This window comes from Festucalex cinctus, chromosome 13 (genome assembly GCF_051991245.1).
Source record: "Festucalex cinctus isolate MCC-2025b chromosome 13, RoL_Fcin_1.0, whole genome shotgun sequence".
Classification (NCBI taxonomy): Eukaryota; Metazoa; Chordata; class Actinopteri; order Syngnathiformes; family Syngnathidae; genus Festucalex; species Festucalex cinctus.
The window spans coordinates 19501414-19520754 of NC_135423.1; the positions used below are offsets into that span (position 1 = coordinate 19501414).

A 19341-nucleotide genomic window follows, 5' to 3' on the forward strand; every position below is an offset into this window, starting at 1 on the left:
TGTCAAAAAGTGTAATGGAGTCAAAACACAACCAACAAATGACATACTGGACGACCTGTGTTGACAAACATGCTTAGAGAAATGTCTGCATGTGGCTGTGAGGCAAGTCGCTTCACGTACACCTAGGGGTGGGCGATATGACGATATTAGATCGTTTGTGTTGACGATCTCATAAAGCTGAAAGATCGACAACATCGTCTGTCGGGCACATTTTATACAGTTAAACTTTATGCGGGCTCAAGTTTAAGTTTATGCTCGATTGCATCCGTGTGTTTTTTTTTTCCCCTCTACGCACTCACTCACACAAACACGCACACAAACTTACTCCACACCACTAGTCAGCATGCTAATGCTAGCATGCTAATGCTAAGTTGTTGTTTTTTTTTTTTTTAAATGCTAATGCTAAGTAAGCATGCTAATGCTGATATGTCCACTCCTCCACCTGGAGCCCGAAGCATCCGTGAGGTTCCGCACGACTCCCCAAAGCAAATGACATTCGAACGAGAGGCCGAGGGCGCGTGCGGCTGCGATGAGTCGGACGCTCGCGGGAGTTCCGACTGCCCGGGGCAGGGACGCTCCCCCACTTCGGAACCGACAGCCGACGGGTACGCAACTCTCCCCGCGCCGCGACACGTCCACAATCCACATTGCCCACACGCGCACCTACGAGAATTTGTAAACTACGCGGACGAGCAAACGCTGTCGTAAACAGTGTTTTCTACTTTCCAATTCTGTGTTTTATTTACTTTGCTAACTCATTACAAACTGTTTTTGTCGATAGTTTATTGAGGGGAAAAATTTTAAATTTCTATTGTGGTGTTAAGCGCTGTTCATACACCGTTGGCGCTGTAACTAAAGTAACCGAAGCTGTTCATTACCAATTATGTTTACATTCATTACACTATTTAATAAAAAAAAAAAAAAAATGCACTATTTCAATTGAAACCTGTTCAGAAAGCTTAGTTGGCTTCAGATGAATGTTTTATAAACATTTTAAATGTTTTAAATTTTACAAAAATGTTCAGAAATGCGAAGATTAGTCTAAAATATGTTAAAAAAAAAAAAAAAAAAAAGAATTGTGATAAAATCGAGATCGTGAATTTATTTTTAAAGAATTGTGATATGACATTTTTACCATATCGCCCACCCCTATGTACACCCGTTAAAAACAATAAACTTAATGTTGTATGTTCCATTTGCTTTTGCTATTTTGAGTAATATAGCATTTGTGGAATAAGCAGCAATAGCCACCTGTTCTTATCCATCTCAGGGGGCAGCCATTTTGCCACTTGGTGTTGACTGATATTACAGTTGTCAATGGCTCAGCTTGCGACCAGTCACGGTTCACCTGTTTTCTGAGATTGGTCATGTGACATTCACAAGCTGAGCCCTGAGCAACTGTGATGAAATTTTCAGTCGACAGCAAGTGACAAAATGGCCGCCTCCTAAGATGGATCAAAACAGGTGCATTTTTCTGCCTATTTCACAAAATGCAATATTACTCAGAATACAAATGTTTCGACTTAATAGGGTTACATATAACATATTAATGTAAATAACATTTTTGTGTTGACTGCTCCTTTAATGATATCAACTTATTGTACTGTACTGATTAGCATAGCCATAGACAAATAAGGAAACCTCATTCCTAGCTTGCCTTGCAATCATTTCCAGTTTTTTGGTCTGCATTATATTTTCACTTAACCATGACCAGTACCAGTTACCTCATGAGGCATGATAATGGCTTGACCTCCAAGTTTTGGTTGAATCAAAACTTCAAGGCTTTAGGAACATTTGACTTATGAGTTAGTACAAGCAAGTTGAGATTTTTCACTGGGACTTTCTCAGCACAAGTTTCAAACCTAACAGCAAAGCAGCCAAAATACGGTACATGGATAAGCCCTCAACCGAATGAAAGAGCCGGCATCAGTAACACCGCAAATGTGAGGTTACAATTGTACTCTCATAGGACACAAAACTAATTTCAAATCATCTTTCTGGTCTCCCTGAGCGCACATAAGTCTCAACACATTGTGGATATGCACTGGCCTCTATTCCAAGCTGATGTCAGTGAACCACATGTGAAAGCTAAATCCTGGAAGAAATTCGCTTAAGCTACTTTAGCATAGTAGAGGGGGAAACAACAAGATGACCTTGAGCTCAAATGAGGGGAGAAAAATCCATCTTTTTGATGAGTAGAAATGTAAAATGTCAAGAGAACAAGCTCAGGATTTACATCAAGAATTGCAACCGGAAGATCACGTGACTGCATATGAGTGGCAAGCACTTGCATGAACATTTCAATGTCACGCTGATACTGTCAACAATGCACGTTGATGACCTACTCATCCTCAGCCATGTACAGCAGCATATACGTGCAACACCAATCGGAGCTGCTGTGACACGCGGACGTCTACTGGCTCCCGAGATGGGTCAGCACCAGATCCGGCACGTGTTATCCTTGCTGCCTGCACACAAACACGAGCAGGTGGCTGCACAGCTGGGACGATTGCAATTAACAATTTGTGACGGGCTCGCGAGGCCCGCTTGATTCGCGGCTCAAGGCAACACTCGTTATCAGACATGTGCACGGTTACCAAATGTGGGGCATTTTGTGGGTGTGCTGTACCTGTGATGATGGTGTCGCCTTCGTAGTTGAAGGCGCAGGAGAAGATCTCGTCGGTGTGGCCCTGTAGGACCTGAAGGCAGCTTCCGGACTGGACATCCCACAAGCGAGCAGTCTTGTCTGAGCTGGCGGTCAGAATCCTGCTGCCCTGCGGACTGAAGCAGATCTAACAAGAGGGGCTGAGTCATTCATTCAACTCAGGTTATACTCAATAAATAATAAACACACATGCAAATTTATCCAAATATATGGGGCAAGTTAATGCTGTCTGTAGGGTATTCATAATACCGTAATGGGGCAAATCAAGAGCGGAAAAAGAAAGCAGTGGCACTACTTCTTGAAGGAGAGCATTTTGAAAATCACTCAGACAATTGTGTTAGGCCCGCCCGGGCGTATCGTTCTCTGAATGGTTTATTCTTACACCGAGGGGAGGAGGGCGGATGACATGATTAAATAGCGCTACTCTCTTTTTTTTTTTTTTTTTTTTTCTTTTATTTCTTTTTTTAAAGAGCTCAGAATTGTTCATTCGGTAGTCTTACCGATTCAACGTCTTGTCATCATTGCTCTTTTTTTTTTTTTTTTTTTTTTTTGTGCGTGCGTATGTGTGCGTGCGTTTGCGTGTGCGTGTGCGTGTGCGTGTGTGTGTGCGTTTGCGTGCGTGCGTTTGCGTGCGTTTGCGTGCGTGCGTGTGTGTGTGCGTGCAAATACATATAAATTTATACTCATTAATTCACCTAAAACCTTATAAATATCCCATTACCCTTCGCCTTAACCAGGTACTTCAGAATCTTGCCAGAGTCGTGAGGTTTAAATGGTCAGGAGACCAGAGAAAAGGTCAGAGAGAAAAAAAAAAAAAGAAATAAAGAGAAAAGAAAGGTAAATCAAAGTGAAATCCAGCACCGACCAAACACTTCCTGCCTTCCCCATGGTTACAAAATCAAACTCTTACGCCAACCCCGGGAGCCTCTAAATTCCATCAAATTTAGCAAGATCTCAGAGTCCAGAGGAAAAACTAAAGAGAGGAAGGAGGGAAGGATCGATGAGGCAGAGTGAGATCCATAGAAGCCAGTACATCCAATCCATCAAAGTGAAGTCCAGCACCAACAAGACCCCTCCTACGTGGTTACAAAACCAGAGTCTTATGCCAACCCCAGAAGCCTCGTACTTCTAATAAATTAAAATCTCAAGAGACCAGAGGAAAAACTAAAGAGAGGAAGGAGGGAAGGATAGATCAAGCAAAGTGAGAACCACAGACACCAGCACCCACTGATTCAAGGGGCTGTGGGAGGGAGAGGCTACTTTTGTTGAGTTTCAGTAGATGCTGGTGCGACGGATCTGGCATGCATAAGGACCATCTCCAAAGAAAGAAGCCGTCAACCGCGGTCCAGCAAAGCGAGCACCCCCCCCCCCCCCCCCCCCCCCGGAATCCCCAGGCCGCGGCAGCACCAAGGCCACCCCCAAGCCACCCGAGCGGACACCGGTCGGCGAGCCGACCCAGACGCCCGGAACACCCCCGCCCCAGCCCCGGCCCACACCCCCGAGCCCAGGGCCACGGAACAAGGCCCAGCGGGCCCCCCCAGCGCCCCACCGGTCCCCAGCCCCCACCCCCCCACGACCCCCCGCACCCCACCCAAACCCGCCACCCACCACGACCCAGGCCCCACCACCGCCGATCCCCAAACCCCCAAACACACCGCGACCCCCAACACCCAACCCCCCACCCACCCATACCGCCACCCCCCACCCAAACAAGCCGCCCCCCCCCGATGGCCGCCAACCCCCCCCCCGCGAACCCGGCCCCCCACGAGCCCCCCCCCGGAAACCGGCACCGGGCAGCAGCGCAGAGAGGGAAGATGTGCCCACCCCACCTCCAGCCGCGCGAGAGTAGCACAGCGGCGGGAGGGGGGAAGCAGAGGAGGAAGCACCAGGGGAGAAGGCGGAACACCAAAACACCGAGCCCGGTGGGGAGAGGCCCCGGTCGTCACGCCAGAGTACTAGTGACACCTAGCCCTGTTACTGAGTCCGCCAGCTCGCCGACTGGCGAGCTCTACCCTTACACCGTGAATGTGGCCCCACCCAGTGTATATACAAGTGTGTGCATGTGGTGCATTAAAATTGGGAGCAGGTGAGTCGGAGCAGAGGGAAAAAATTTCCCCTACTCCGACACACCCGTATCCCCCCCCCAAAAAATGAATATGTATGTGTGTAGTGCATTAAAAAAGGGAATGGAGGGACAAAGTGGTGGGGCAGGGACACAGATGGGGGGGACCACAGCGCTGCCAAGCACTGCAGTCCATCCCCTCTGATGGCTCCCTGCCCCAACTCACCCCTCCCCTTGGACGTGAAGTGCATTAAAATTGGAGGGGAGTTGAAGGGTGAAGACGGTGTTTCCACCCTTCCCCACCCCACCAAGAAATGTGATGTGTGCCCTATGTGTATATTTACAAAGTGTATAGTGCAAAACTAGTGAAGTGAGTAAGAGGAGCGACCAGCGGGGCCTCACCCAACCCGGCGGGTGTAGGTGGCACGCCCACCCCCCAGCACCCCACCCCCCCACCCCCCACCCCCACCTCATCCACACGGCACCACAATGGGCGGACAGCCAGCGCAGCAGGGCTACCGGACAGCCCACCGCCCACCGGAGCCCGCCCGGGGCGCCAGGAGTTCTACCGGAGCGGGGCAGGCCCCAAACCCCCGCCCGGCCCCCGGAGCCCGACGCCCGGGCCGGGGAGGGAGCCCCAGGCCCAGGGAGAGGGAGGGGGAGGGGCCGCAGGGCAGACAGGGAAGGGGGGGGGGGGGGGGGGAGGAAGCAGGGAGAAGACGACAAGAAGGCGAAAGGGCGGCTGCAGGGCAGGAGGGGGGGGGGGGGGGGGGAGGAGGAGGGAGGGCGACAAGGGAAAAGGGACCGGGAGGCAGAGGAGGATGGGCGGGAGGAGGCGAGGAGGGAGAGGCGACGGGGGGGAGGAAGGGGGAGGGGAGAGGGAACCACGGGGCACACCGGAGGCCCACCCACCCCGAACCGCGCCGCCGGGCACGGAGCAGCGGACCGCGCCGGGACGGCACCGCCCCGGGCACCAGGGGGAGCTCCCCAACACCGCACCCCACAGGGGGCCCAGGGAGCGGCCAGGACGCAACCGCCGCCAAGCAGACAACGGGGGGTAGAACCATCCCCGCCCGACCACAGGTGACGGCGTCAAGAAAATTGACTAATTAGCATGCAGTAACACCAAGTGTTGATGCTTAGTGCCCACTAGAAATAAATCTTAAGGAGTTAATGAGTATAGTGTCGTATAGTGTGGTATGCTCGAGCCCACTAGCAGCAACTCGGTTCCTGACTATATAAAAATAAAAACAATCAGATACAAAATACCAAATACAGAAGCAGCGAAAATAGAAGTTGTAACGATGTGGTGGCTCTCGTTAACAGGCAGAATCTTGGCAGGATTAAGTTGCCAGATTGAGATTAAAATATTCTATGTACATAGACCATATTTGTTTAAATCTTGATACTTGATTTTTATTTAAGGCAGAGATTTTTTCCATTGAGATATAATTTATTAGTAAGTTTAACCAGTGGTCGATATTTAGAGATTGTTTATTTTTCCAATTGACAAGGATTATTTTTTTAGCAATAGTAAGGGCTATAAATATAGATTGAGATTGTTTACATGGTAGCTCAGTTATTGTTAAGTCACCTAGTAAACACAATCTTGGAGATAAAGGAAGCCTACAGTTTAATATATCAGCGAGCTTTTCCAAGATTTTAGTCCAGAAATGCAGCACTGGAGTACATGACCATAAAGCATGAAGATAAGTATTGGCAGTGTTTTGTGAGCACTGGAGACAAATGTCGGAGTCAGAGAGTCCCATTTTTTTCATCATATATTGTGTAATATATGTTCTATGAAGTATCTTATATTGGATAAGTTGCAAATTTGTCTGTTTGGTCATTTTAAATACATTTTCACAGATTTGGGTCCAAAAGTCTGGTTCCGGAACTATAGACAAGTCTTTTTCCCATTTTAAAGTCGGTAAATACGTTTTATTTGTGTATAAAAATAACTTATATATTTTTGATATTTTCTTTATTGTTGTTGGAGAAAGCTTTATAATATCATTAGCTAAGACAGGCAGTTGGAGCGTATCCTGAAGTGTTGGGATTTGTTTCTTAACCATATTTTTAACTTGCAGATAATGTAAAAAATTTCCCTTTTTTATTTCATATTTCTGGACCAAGTTTGTATACGATATAAACTTATTATCTGAGAAAAGATGATGAAGGTGTGTAATTCCTTTCTGCTCCCATAGGCTTAAATGGAACGACTGATTATTAAGTTGAAAGTCGGGGTTATGCCAAATGGGAGAGAGCCCACAGGGCGCCAGTTGGGAGTTTGTAATTTCTAATGCCTTCCACCAGGCAGTCAGGGTGGCGGCTATCATTGGGTTTTTAAAACAATTATGTCGTCTTATTGATTTTGTGATAAAGAGTAAATCTGACAGTCTAAGATTATTACAATCCTTCTGCTCCAATTCCAACCAACAGTTAGTATCTCTGTTGGGTTGTGTCCATAGCACAAGATATTGTAGTTGATTAGCTAAATAATAGTACATAAAGTTTGGTGCCTCTAAACCTCCTTTAGATTTACTTTCCTGAAGAGTAGATAGACTAATTTTGGCTTTTTTTTTTTATTCCAATAGAATTTTATGATAGCAGAGTCCAGCGATTGGAACCAGTTAGACGTAGGTTTAAATGGAATCATTGAAAATTAATAATTAATCTTTGGTAAAACTTTCATTTTTATAGTAGCTATCCGTCCTATTAAAGAGATCGGAAGATTATTCCAGCGCTCCAGGTCACTACGGATACTATCCAATAATGGTGGAAAATTTAAAGAAGTTAATTCAGTTAACTTAGGTGAAATTTTAACACCTAAGTATTTTAAATTACCTGTAGGAAAGGAGTAGTGTGGATCCTGACTTGTAGGATTCCATGAATTTTCTGTAATAGGTAATAATGTTGATTTTGTCCAGTTGATAGAGTAATCTGATAAGTGAGAGAATTTAGTTATTAATTTAAATGCTTCCCCTAGCGAGATAGCAGGTTCTTCTAAATAGAGTAATATATCATCGGCATATAGATTAATTTTATGTTCTGTTGTCCCGGAGTGGATTCCTTGGATCCGTCTATCCTGACGTATAGCTAATGCAAGCGGCTCAATAAATATAGCAAATAATAAAGGAGACATTGGGCACCCTTGTCTTGTTCCCCTTTGTAGAGTAAAACTCTGTGACGTAATCCCATTAGTAGTAACTGTAGCTTTAGGCGAATCATATAATATTGAGACCCATTGAATGAATGACTCCCCGAAGCCGAATTTATTTAAGACAGCAAAGAGGAAAGACCAGTTAACTTTATCGAATGCTTTTTCTGCATCCAGCGAAATAACAACTGCCTTTTTATCATACCGCTGTGACATACTAATCAAGTTAAAGAGTCTCCTAATATTATTAGTAGAATGACGACCTTTAATAAAACCTGTTTGATCACTATGAATAATTGTCGAGATTACTGTCTCTAATCGAGATGCCAAGGCCTTAGCGATAATTTTAATATCGGTATTAATTAGTGATATCGGTCGGTAACTTGACGGGAGGGTAGGGTCTTTTTCTGGTTTTAATAAAAGTTTAATTGCTGCTATATTCATATCTTGACGTATATCACCTTTACTTTTAATTTCAGTTACTACCCTTAGAAATAATGGAGCAAACATTAACCAGAAATGTTTAAAAAATATAGCCGGAAAGCCGTCTGGACCAGGTGCTCTGCCATTAGGCATACTGTCTAAAGCACGAAACAACTCATCTATAGTAAGCGGGGTATCGAGAATATCTTTATGTTCAATGGATAACTGAGGTATATTTAAGCTGTTTAGGAATGCCTCAATATATTCAGGGTTAGGTCTATTAATTTCTGTGTATAGATTTCGATAATAGTTATAAAAAATATGGTTAATTCCTTCTGGTGATTGTGTGCATTCACCATTTATATCTTTAATAGCCGTTATAAGAGATTTTTCCCGATTCCGTTGAAGTTGATTTGCCAGGAATTTACCTGATTTATTATTATGTTCAAAATTATTATATCTCAACTGTTGTATTGTAAACTCTGTCTTTTTAGATAACATGTTATCTAACTGTATTTTTATATTCTGTAGTTCTATCCATATTTGATTATTTGGGTTTAATGCATATTCATCCGTTAGTTGTTTAATTTTATCTTCCAGGTATTTTTCTAATTTTTGATCCTGTTTCTTTTTATAAGTTGAATATGATATAATTTTCCCTCTAATTACCGCTTTCCCTGCTTCCCAGAGAAGAGATGGAGATATATTTGGAGAGTCATTTATTTCCAAAAAATCTGCCCACTCCCTTCTAATAATTTTATCAAACTCTACGTCTTTCAGTAATGAAATGTTAAAACGCCATATCGGGGGAGGTTTAAGGGTAGAGTCAATTTGTAGAGTGAGGGAGACTGGTGCATGATCACTTATAATTATAGAATGTATTTTTATAGCAGTTTTATCAACAATAGAATTATTTGTAAGGAAAAAATCAATTCTTGAGAATGATCGGTGCACAGCAGAGAAGAAAGTAAATTCCTTCTTAGTTGGGTTTTGAAGTCTCCAGCCATCGCTGAGGCCAAAATCCTCCATATATTCATCTATTACTTTAGCGGATCGTAATCGCCTTGTATATATCGTATTATTAGAACGATCTATTAACGGGTTTAAGACCGTGTTAAAATCACCTCCAATAATAATAGTAGAATTTGTTGCTAAATCGAGTAACCGAGAGAAAAATTCATGGAAAAAATCAGGGTCATCATTATTTGGGGCATATAAATTACCAATTGTATATACTTTATTAAATATAGTTACCTGGATAATAATATAACGGCCCTCTAAATCTGTTACTATATTATTTAGAGTAAAAAATAAATTCTTATGTATAAGTATAGAGACACCTCTTTGTCTACTATTATAGGAGGCAGAGTAAACTTGACTAAAATTTTTATCTATAAATAATTTTTCTTCTGATTTTTGTAAGTGGGTTTCTTGTAGGAGACAAATATCTGCCTTAAATTTTGAGAGATGGTCTAAAATTTTTATTCTTTTTGCCTGGGAGCGAGCGCCACACACATTCCAAGAGACCAGAACTAATTTCTGCATACAAGCAATATAGACTCAGTCTTATGAATACATCTATATAAGCTACTTATTAATATTAACATATTGTAGGATAGCAAAAGAGTAATTAGGCAATTTATATAATTTACATAAAGAGAGAGATAACAAGTAGATAAGTATAATAGTGAAGAAACGAGGGGGGAAGTGAGTGTGAAGGAAATCTGTGGGGGATTCAACATAACAATATACCAGTAAATAGTGACCTAGGCGAGATTATTATTATTATTATTATTATATTTTTTAAGAATATATTTTTATATTATTATTATTATTATTATTATTATTATTATTACTATATAGCCTATGCATAATATAAGTTCATATTCTATTTCGTAACCCATTATCCATACATATACCCATACATACATATACATATACATATATATATACATATATACACATATACATACACATACATATACATATACATACGTCAAATAATCACACAATTCTCGGCTCTACTAATTATCAGTTAGAACAGCCAAGGGGTCGAGGTTGGGTTCCGGAATAGCTGGCCGTCGATATATAATTTATCAACGACCATCGAGGTCCGTTTACCCTCCTGTCTGTTTTGTTTCATTATAGGAAACAGTACCTTTCGCCGCTCGTTTATCTCTCTTGGGAATTGATCATTCATCCCGAAAGATGTCCCTTTGAGCTCCCGTCCTTTACTTTTTACCAATTCTTTATGTTTAAAATGTTCGAACTTAGCAATAATAGGACGGGGCTTATTGCCCTTACGAGCTCCGAGCCGGTGTACACGGTGAAAAGAGATATTATTTACCGTCTCCTGTGGGATCTTTAGCGATGTTGTCATAAATTTTTTTATCTCGCTCTCTGGATAATCCGGGGAATTTTCGGATATACCTGAGAATATTAGATTTTCCCGCATACTACGGGATTGAACATCTAAGACCGTTTCCTTTAGCATTTTATTTTCCTTCTTAATCGTCTCCAACTCGGCTGTAACAGCGACGAGAGAGGAGCGTAGCTCGGAGTTATCGCGTTGGAGATCGCTTACCTGTTGGCTAACGAATTCCAAACTTGCCTTTAATTCTTTGACGTCCTCGCGGATAAGACAGAGGACGTCAAGTTTTTTATTTATGGAATCCAGCATACTCACCGATACGTCGGTGGTTGCTAAATCATCCGTATCTGTTGATGAATCATTTTTCCTTTTTTTCGAAGGATTATCCCGACTAGCCGCCAGATCATCCATCGCGCAGCTATAAAAATGATCGTCAATAAAACGTTCGAGGTCGTCCACACTGGATAATATTTCCGATCTTTCTTAGAAAAGAAAAAAATCGAATTTATCAAGTCGTTAAATTCGGGTTTAATTAGAAATAAGCTAATTCTATTTTAGCAGCAGGTCGCCGCCATGTTAGATTTTCCCAGTCTCGCTACCGGTCACGCGATAGTCACCGCATCTCGCGATCAACTACGGCAAGTCTCTATACTCAATAAATAATAAACACACATGCAAATTTATCCAAATATATGGGGCAAGTTAATGCTGTCTGTAGGGTATTCATAATACCGTAATGGGGCAAATCAAGAGCGGAAAAAGAAAGCAGTGGCACTACTTCTTGAAGGAGAGCATTTTGAAAATCACTCAGACAATTGTGTTAGGCCCGCCCGGGCGTATCGTTCTCTGAATGGTTTATTCTTACACCGAGGGGAGGAGGGCGGATGACATGATTAAATAGCGCTACTCTCGATACGCACGAAACTTTTATTACAGATTTATTACAGATATGAACAGAGCGCCAAGGAGTAAACCCAGACGGGACGTGGAAACAGTCAAGAATGTGACTAAGAAATAAGGCCAGATGGAGAAGATGGAAATGCGAAAACTATTATTTTTTTAAAAATCATCTTTCTCTAAAAAGTGATTGAGATGAATTATCTAAAGGGTAGGCATACAGACAGGAAAAGGGGGACTGGGTCAAATAAAAATAGGAAAATGTCACAGTTAAAAAGCACAGTGGGGTAGGAAAGGTGTCCTGTTAAAGAGAGATAAGAGTCATAATCCTCTGGATTGATCCTCCGCCAGTCTATTTATAACTGAAGGATAAACAGAAGGACCTCTTGTGTAGGTACACGCGACACGTGCACGTTTGTGCACAAGAACACTTCAGTGCTTTCGCTCAATCAAAACAGCAACCACTATAAAGGCATTTGACCTTTCCTCTACATTTGATGATGTGAAGGGAAATGCGAGGCTAACCTTATTTCCTGAAGTAATTCCTTCAGAATTGTCACAACGGACTATTAAGTGAAAATAAATAAATACACTATATTCTGGCTTATACAGACTTGCTAAGCTCCTCAACTGGACACACTCAGCATACAACAGGCCTCCAGTCAACATCAGCCCGTTTACAAATAAACCTCGATTTAGAGAACAGCTGCATCCACAGATTGAGGCTTAACGTTACATGAGTGCAAGAGCTTTTTAAAAAAAAAAAAAAACGTTAGCCGTGATGCTGGTAAGAATTACTATTAAAGTCCCAAACATAGCTAGTGAATAATTCAATATTTAGTGTGTGCTGGTTCATATTTTATGAGGCCTTGTGTAATGTTTCTAGTTTCGAACCAGCTGTGCATTATTCATTTTGTCGATATCAGCCCTTCCCTGTTCACAAGAAACTGACATTTGTTATGAATTTGAAACAGAAAAGAGAAACTAAAAGTAAGCAAACCGTTAGCTACTGTGCAGGGATTGGGAAGACATGCTGTAAATATAACAAATTATAACTGAATTATTTCTGCCGGGTCATGCATCACTTGATCTCACTAGTTCAGTGATTCTCGATCACTAATGTAAGATATCATCAAGTGTGCGATGGGAAATTAACTAGATCTCTCCTCTGCATTTTGAGTTTTGATTGAGTGCCTCCTAGTGGCGACTATTATGATTTGAGCCAAAACTTGAAGAGCTGTAATGTCAATGATGAAAGGGAACCCACTTTTCTGTTCTTTTTGAGTGAATCGCAATAGAGACAAGAAGAACAAAAACTCCCCCGTGACTTCCTGTCAACAGCAATGTGCATGCGCGACTAGTCTCTCACCTTGGAGATCTCTCCCTCATGGCCTTCCAGTGTTGTCAGACATTCGTGTGTGGTTGCACTGAATACTTTGGCTGTGCCTGGCAAAAAGACAGACAATAAAAAGAGTGGTTGGTGACGATGAAAATGAATGTTGTTGCTGTGAAATTGATGTATCCACTGTGACAAATGGACATATCATATGTCATAATTAAAGTAATTACAACACCTGGAGTGAGACCACCATTTTTCAAGGGGATCGATTTGAGGCACATCATTTATTTATTCAAATAGATGATGAATCTGGCAATTATTTGGGACGCCGTGTTTATTAGAGCAGAGGCTACTAATTATTACACCCTTGTTTCTTCAGTTTCTTGTACATTTTAAATGGTGGTTATAACTAAAGGTAGCCTACATTTGCTTGGACAAATATGATGACAAAAATAACTCACAAAAGTTTAATTGAAGAGCTGATGTTGAGCCATTTTTAAACATTTTCGTTTGAGGGCTGCATATTAAAAAAAATAAAAAATCAAGGATGCAAGGGCCACTTAAATCTTCAACACTCTAGCAAGCAATTGTATATTCTGGGGTGGTCAACGTCCCTGCATTCCACTTGAGTAGATCCACCACTACACTAAACAGCAGCCAAATCCCGGGCCATCACCACATTCAACAAAGAGCAAACTGTAGTCGTCATGACTCGGGTCATGCAGGAGTAATGTTTGGGTCTTGTCTCATGTTTGGGGTCACACCTGGGTTAAGTTTGAGTTGAGTTCATGACCTGTTGGGTGTGAGGTCAAGTGTCTGTTTTGTACTGATGCAACCATAATCTAGTTTCAACTAGTTTTAGGCTATGTGATGTCAAGAATCTTTAATCGTGTTACTGGGTCAACAGGTCAACAGCCAATCAGATCATTCCATGTCAGTATTGCTCCCCACATGTCTAGCCACAACCAATGAGATCGATTCACTTATATATAAGATGAGAAATGTGTGTGTTGCCGGATTATTACTTTCTGTTCCTCTGTGCATCTCCACAGCCCAAGGGGGCTTGGTGTCTTGTGATTCTCGATGCATTCTCGTTGTTTTTTGTTTAGTCAAGTTATGTGAATAAATAGTTAAAACCTTATTTGTGTCTGCGCTTTGGGATCCAACCCTTCAGCACACAACAGTAGTAAGTGGACCATTTTTACTTGAGGATCATCCATGTAACATGTTCATAAATCGGATCTTGACATCGAGCAGAAAGTGGAAGAAACCATTTTTACTTCTAAAACTTAATTATCTTTATTCACAACAATGTTTTATAGATAAATTGTGTTGTCATTGTGGTTGCAAACAGTTTATTTGTAACTTGGCATATTTAGAAAATCTCTGCAGGATACAGATGAATTTATTAGTGGCAGTGGCATAAAAAAAAAATGGTGGGCCACCAGTGGCCATAGTTTGGACTTCACTGCCTTAAGTAGTACCAGGCATTAATGCCTGAACAAGAAATTGATGAAAACGAGGTGGTCCAACATTTTTTTTTTTTTAATATATAAAACACTGATGTGTCTCACCATCAGCAGAGGCTGTAGCAATGAGTTGACCCCGTAAATCAAAACACACATCCAGCACCTCTTCTTGGTGTCCAATGAGTGTGGCTACACAATTGCCACTGCCTGCATCCCAAACCTGAAAAAAAGAATTGCAGCACAAAATATATTGACAAGAAACGTAAACAGTAAAAAGAAGACACACGTAAATATAAAGTGCCTCCATTGCAGGCATGTGCGGGGGGGGGGGGGGGGGGGGGGGGGGGGGGTCATAGTTAGAAGCACTTCCTGGTGTGAGACGAAGCCCTCTCGCATAATTACACGCAAGATCACAAGACCGACAAACAGTAAAATACATCAATAAATGCCAACATAAATAAAAATGGAACACAGCCAGTCTCTAGCCAATCGAAGTGGCTCCCCTCATTTTCATTAACACCATGACAGTCGAAGCGCACGCAGTCCTTGGCATTGCGGGAGCAGAAATTGACACGTTGGGGTCCGTGCATGCATGAGATTGCCGCATGCAAAATGATATTTTTTCTACATGTTTACACATTTATACACGTCAACTACAAGATCTCCCTTTGCACTTGATGTGCTCAGTCATGCATGTGCCGTGTTCAATTGGAGACGCCCTTCCACCCCGGATCGTACATCTATGTGACCCCCAAAAGCTAACAAAATTGCATTACACCACCATTTAGGTATTACCATTTCTTAGGAGCCGTGTGGTTCCATGCATCCATGGTACATTTAAAATGAGAACAGAAGAAAGTTGCAATTGAATTATTTTAAAATAACTTGTTTTTCACAAATTGTGAAGAAAGCATGTCTTTGAGTTGTTACCTCATCTGTGTGTTTGATGTCTTATGTGTTTTCACAGCATTTGTGTGTGAATATTCGTTATTTGAAAGAAAAAAAAAACTCCCGAAGTTGATGCTAACTACCTGTTAGCATTTGAATGGAATTCTCCATTCACTTGTATTAGCAATAGCGCTAGGCTCATGATGTGTTAAAAATGAAGCATGTTTTGTATGTATATATACACTGTATGTAATTCTTCTTTTCGTGTGTTTAGTTTTAAAGTAACTCCAACTGGAGTGTCATTAAATAGCTTGAAGAATGATGAGGGACGGCAGAATCACATCGATTCACTCTGGGCTTGCTACGAGCAACATGGTGCATTCAGGGTGCTTTCACAATGCTGCACATTAATCGTTTTCCTTCCATCATTATGTTTTAAAGATCCAGAGAAGCCAAAATCTAAATCACTATAAAATTTTGATTAATCGTCAAGCCCTAGCGCGTAGTAGGGGAAATAATTCATCCAACATTATTTGATAGAAGATTCTTAATCAGTAACTGGCAGAATATCAATTTTCTCACCTTGCCCGTTTTATCCATGGAGCCTGTGACTATCAGTGAGCAATCCCAGTTAAACTGCACGTTGCTGATCTCTGCCTGGTGGCCCATCAACGTGTAGACACGCCTTTGAATACAAGATGAAACGGTCACAGGTCAGCGGCGCTGCGCTCTTGCACACGATGTTGCAACAAGTCTGATGTCTGACCTTCTTGAAGCAACATCCCAAATAATAACGGTGTGGTCAAAGGAGCCAGTCACAATCTGACTGCCCACTGAGTTGAAGCACACGGAGAGGACCTCTGCGGTATGACCCTGAATGCAGTCAATTGCAGAGAATTACAATACATCTCTTAGTCATAGTCTCTTCTCCATCATCTTAATACCCAATTAGTGATTATTTTTGCTTTATCAATCAATCAATCAATCAATCAATCAACATATTGTTAGATTAGTCCTCTTAATGATTAGATAGGTGACTAGAGCCATTGTGTCGCTGTGACCTGTCCTAGCTTGGTGTATTCTTATCTATCTGCACTTGGGCGCACTTATCTTGTTGAAACCAGTTAACAACTTCAGGTCACACATTTTCACATGGCTAGGCCGAGGCGCTTCCGTGTGTGTGGGCTGCCAAGACAGCACAAGAGTAGAAATCATTTTGGACAGATTAGACCTTCTTCCGCAAAAAGGGCTCCACATTTGTGTACGCAATCTTTCTGGTATCCAGTAAATAATTGTTCAACTCAGACTATGCACTCTCCTGGTTGTTATTATTAGTATTGCGAGCATTCAAGATAAAAGAAGTGGTGAAAGTTCCCATCAGAACTTTATAATCTCAAAAAACAGCTTCATTAATTACTGTCCATCAAGACTGATTGTTGTTATCTTGAGGGCCGCAAAAGCAGCTCCTTGCCCAGACAAAACAGCTTCACATTCACATCAGGGCTAAAAATAAGCGGTTCACATCATTTTTTTTCCGAGTCAAAATCTGGATTTTGTGCCTTCTAAAACACAGTGACTAGTAAAACTGAGAATCAAAGATTTTTTCAGAACTGTGGAGACTTAGCTACACAAAAACCTACCATGGGATAGTTAAGGTTGTCGCAACACGCAGAACGAAGCTGTCGACTGTGGAGGCAAGCTTGGTGCTACTTACGCCACAACCACCTAGTTAGCAACAAACTTCGCTAGCTAGTGTGGCTAAACATGTTGCGGACTCACTCCTGGTGAGTCATTAAGTAATCATCACCTTCATGGCGGCAAATAAGGTACACATATGACAAATTATCATTCTCACGAAGAGAGGACGAGGAAAGATGGAGAAGCCACGCTAAATGCTAAGCTAAAGACTGGCACAGCTAGAACCAAAATTAAGTAATGCTCCACAAAGTTAGAAAGTTGCTCCACAAACGTAGTTATTGACTTGCAAAGCTGCCCCGCAAAGTAAATATTTCTAACCTTGACAGACACTTTACAAGAGTTCCATTCAGAAAGGTTTTGTGTGCTTTATTAACATCTAACAATGATTCTCAGATCATGAGTGAGGTTGAGAGGGTCTGCTTGCTTGCAGGGTTCAATTTAACAATATGGCACACAGAAGAACTTTATCGATGTACTAAATGTCTCACGCAAGGCCAGTGAGAGGAAAAGAAAAGATGACTCACAGTGAGAGTGGCCACCTCCCACCCAGTCGCCACTTCCCACAGCTTGGCGGTGGCGTCCATGCTACCCGTGGCCACGAGTGTACTCTGAGGGTTGAATGCCAGACACACCTACGCAAAACACATTTTTTTCCATACTTACAATTGGATCATAGAGGAATTTATATCTCTGAGATTTTCCTGTCATGTTGTGAATGTAACAAATGAATTAGATATGATTAAAGCTGTAAAAGAAACTCATTAAATGCACTCATGTAAATGATTACTGCTAATTTTGATTTCAAACAGGTCATACTCACTATTTCAGCCGTATGACCTCGAAACGTATAGAAGCATTTGCCCGTCTCAGCACACCACAGTTTACAGGTCTTATCAAAGGAACCAGTAGCAATCTTGTCTCTAAATTGCATGAAGACAGAATAGCACTTAAATGTGTAAACCCATTCGTAGAGCTGAAAATCGTGCCGGCTCTCAGATTCTTTGCTATAAATGCACATTACCCGAAGGGATTGTTGAATGCGATGGCGTACACCACGTTTCGGTGACCCTCCAGTGTGTGCAGCTCGGTGCCTGAGGCGGTGTCCCAAATACGACACGTTCTGTCGTAGCTCCCAGTTAGAAACCTGCAGTGAAAACAAGATGATGTTAACAACGAACACGCAAGCTTTTCATGAGGCGGCAGATTTTTGCACATCACCTTGACCCTGATTTGTCAAATGCAACATTAGTCAGAGGCAGTATGTGTGCCTTCAGCTCCTGTAAACACAACACACAAAATGAATAACTAATGTTTTTTTTCTTTCACCTGTGTCACTAAGTTATATGTATAATTTGCATATTATATTCATGCAAATTTTAGACATGGAGAGGAATTTCCTTCCAAAAAACAGCGTGCGTGACTGCTGCTCTCTAGTGCTCTCTAGTGTTTACATGAAGCAGTGACTTGCTAATCTCAAAGACTGACCCTCCAAATTGACTTAGCGACGTTTCTTCACTTTTTCTTGGACTAGCACACCAAATCTGTGACACCGCAAGTATCTCTTGCACAATGAATTTCGGTCTGGATTCTGGCTGGACCATGCACTTCAATTATGTTGTGAAGTCAAGTTGTTATTTATTTATTTATTTATTTATTTTATTATTTATTTATTTTATTATCGGCATGACGCATGAGGAAATTGGGGCAGGGGAACAGACAGACAGGCAGACCGGCTGATCGACTAACCTTAGAAAAACTGAAGTTGTTGTGGTCCTCTTGGTTCTGTTTCTGCTGGAGTCGAATGATAAGCTTTTTTACTTGTTCAGCTCGGGATTTGGTGATTAGAGGCTCTGATTGCATGATCTCTCTCAATAACTTTTCAGGGTTGGTTCTGCATAAAACAAGAATAGTAAGTTGATATGAGTATTGAAAATGTAAAATGCATTTCTTATCATCATCATCATCATCATCATCGTCATCATCATACTACACAATCAGCTTCTGGTATTCATAAATTGTCCACGCACGGTAGATATTTTACTGCATGTGTAATGAACAATGCACGTACTCTACTGTCAAATCTAAAAGGTCGATTGATTTGGTCCTCAGTAGCCCTGCTTTGTCATATTCCAGGATTATACCTAATGAGAGGAAAAAAAAAACGTTAGACTGAATGGCGCATTTGCCATGAAAAAAAAAGAAGCCACAAACCCATTTAAGAACAATAACTTGTGTTACCTGGTGGATAATATCTGAGAAGAAACCTCTTGAGTCTCATTTTGCACAAGCAAATCCACGCTGTCTGTCAACAAACCGTTGCTACGGTAACAGCCAGCACGTGGACAAGGCGCATGCTCAGTCGCAAGTTT

The 19341-nt window shown here is 41.9% G+C and overlaps 1 protein-coding gene across 1 annotated transcript; it reads right to left on the bottom strand.

Annotated features, from left to right (window-relative positions):
* Positions 1-10: 10 nt before the first annotated feature.
* On the bottom strand, positions 11-19320 carry daw1 (dynein assembly factor with WDR repeat domains 1). The gene is made up of 13 exons (XM_077540507.1): positions 19211-19320; positions 19041-19113; positions 18719-18863; positions 18191-18249; positions 17994-18116; positions 17793-17892; positions 17497-17604; positions 16041-16147; positions 15857-15959; positions 14492-14606; positions 12948-13024; positions 2630-2792; positions 11-2468 (listed from the first exon to the last, which is right to left on the bottom strand). The coding sequence occupies exons 1-13, from the start codon at positions 19248-19250 to the stop codon at positions 2434-2436; spliced, it is 1248 nt and encodes a 415-aa protein (XP_077396633.1). The 5' UTR covers positions 19251-19320; the 3' UTR covers positions 11-2433.
* Positions 19321-19341: the final 21 nt, after the last annotated feature.

Coding starts and splice junctions, on each gene's coding strand:
- daw1 (XM_077540507.1), bottom strand. CDS start 19,250: ATGAGACTCAAGAGGTTTCTTCTCAGATATTATCCACCAG. Junction 18,250..18,718: donor ACAACTTCAGTTTTTCTAAG/GTTAGTCGATCA, acceptor TTGTGTTTACAG/GAGCTGAAGGCACACATACT. Junction 13,025..14,491: donor TGCTACAGCCTCTGCTGATG/GTGAGACACATC, acceptor TCTTTTTGCCAG/GCACAGCCAAAGTATTCAGT.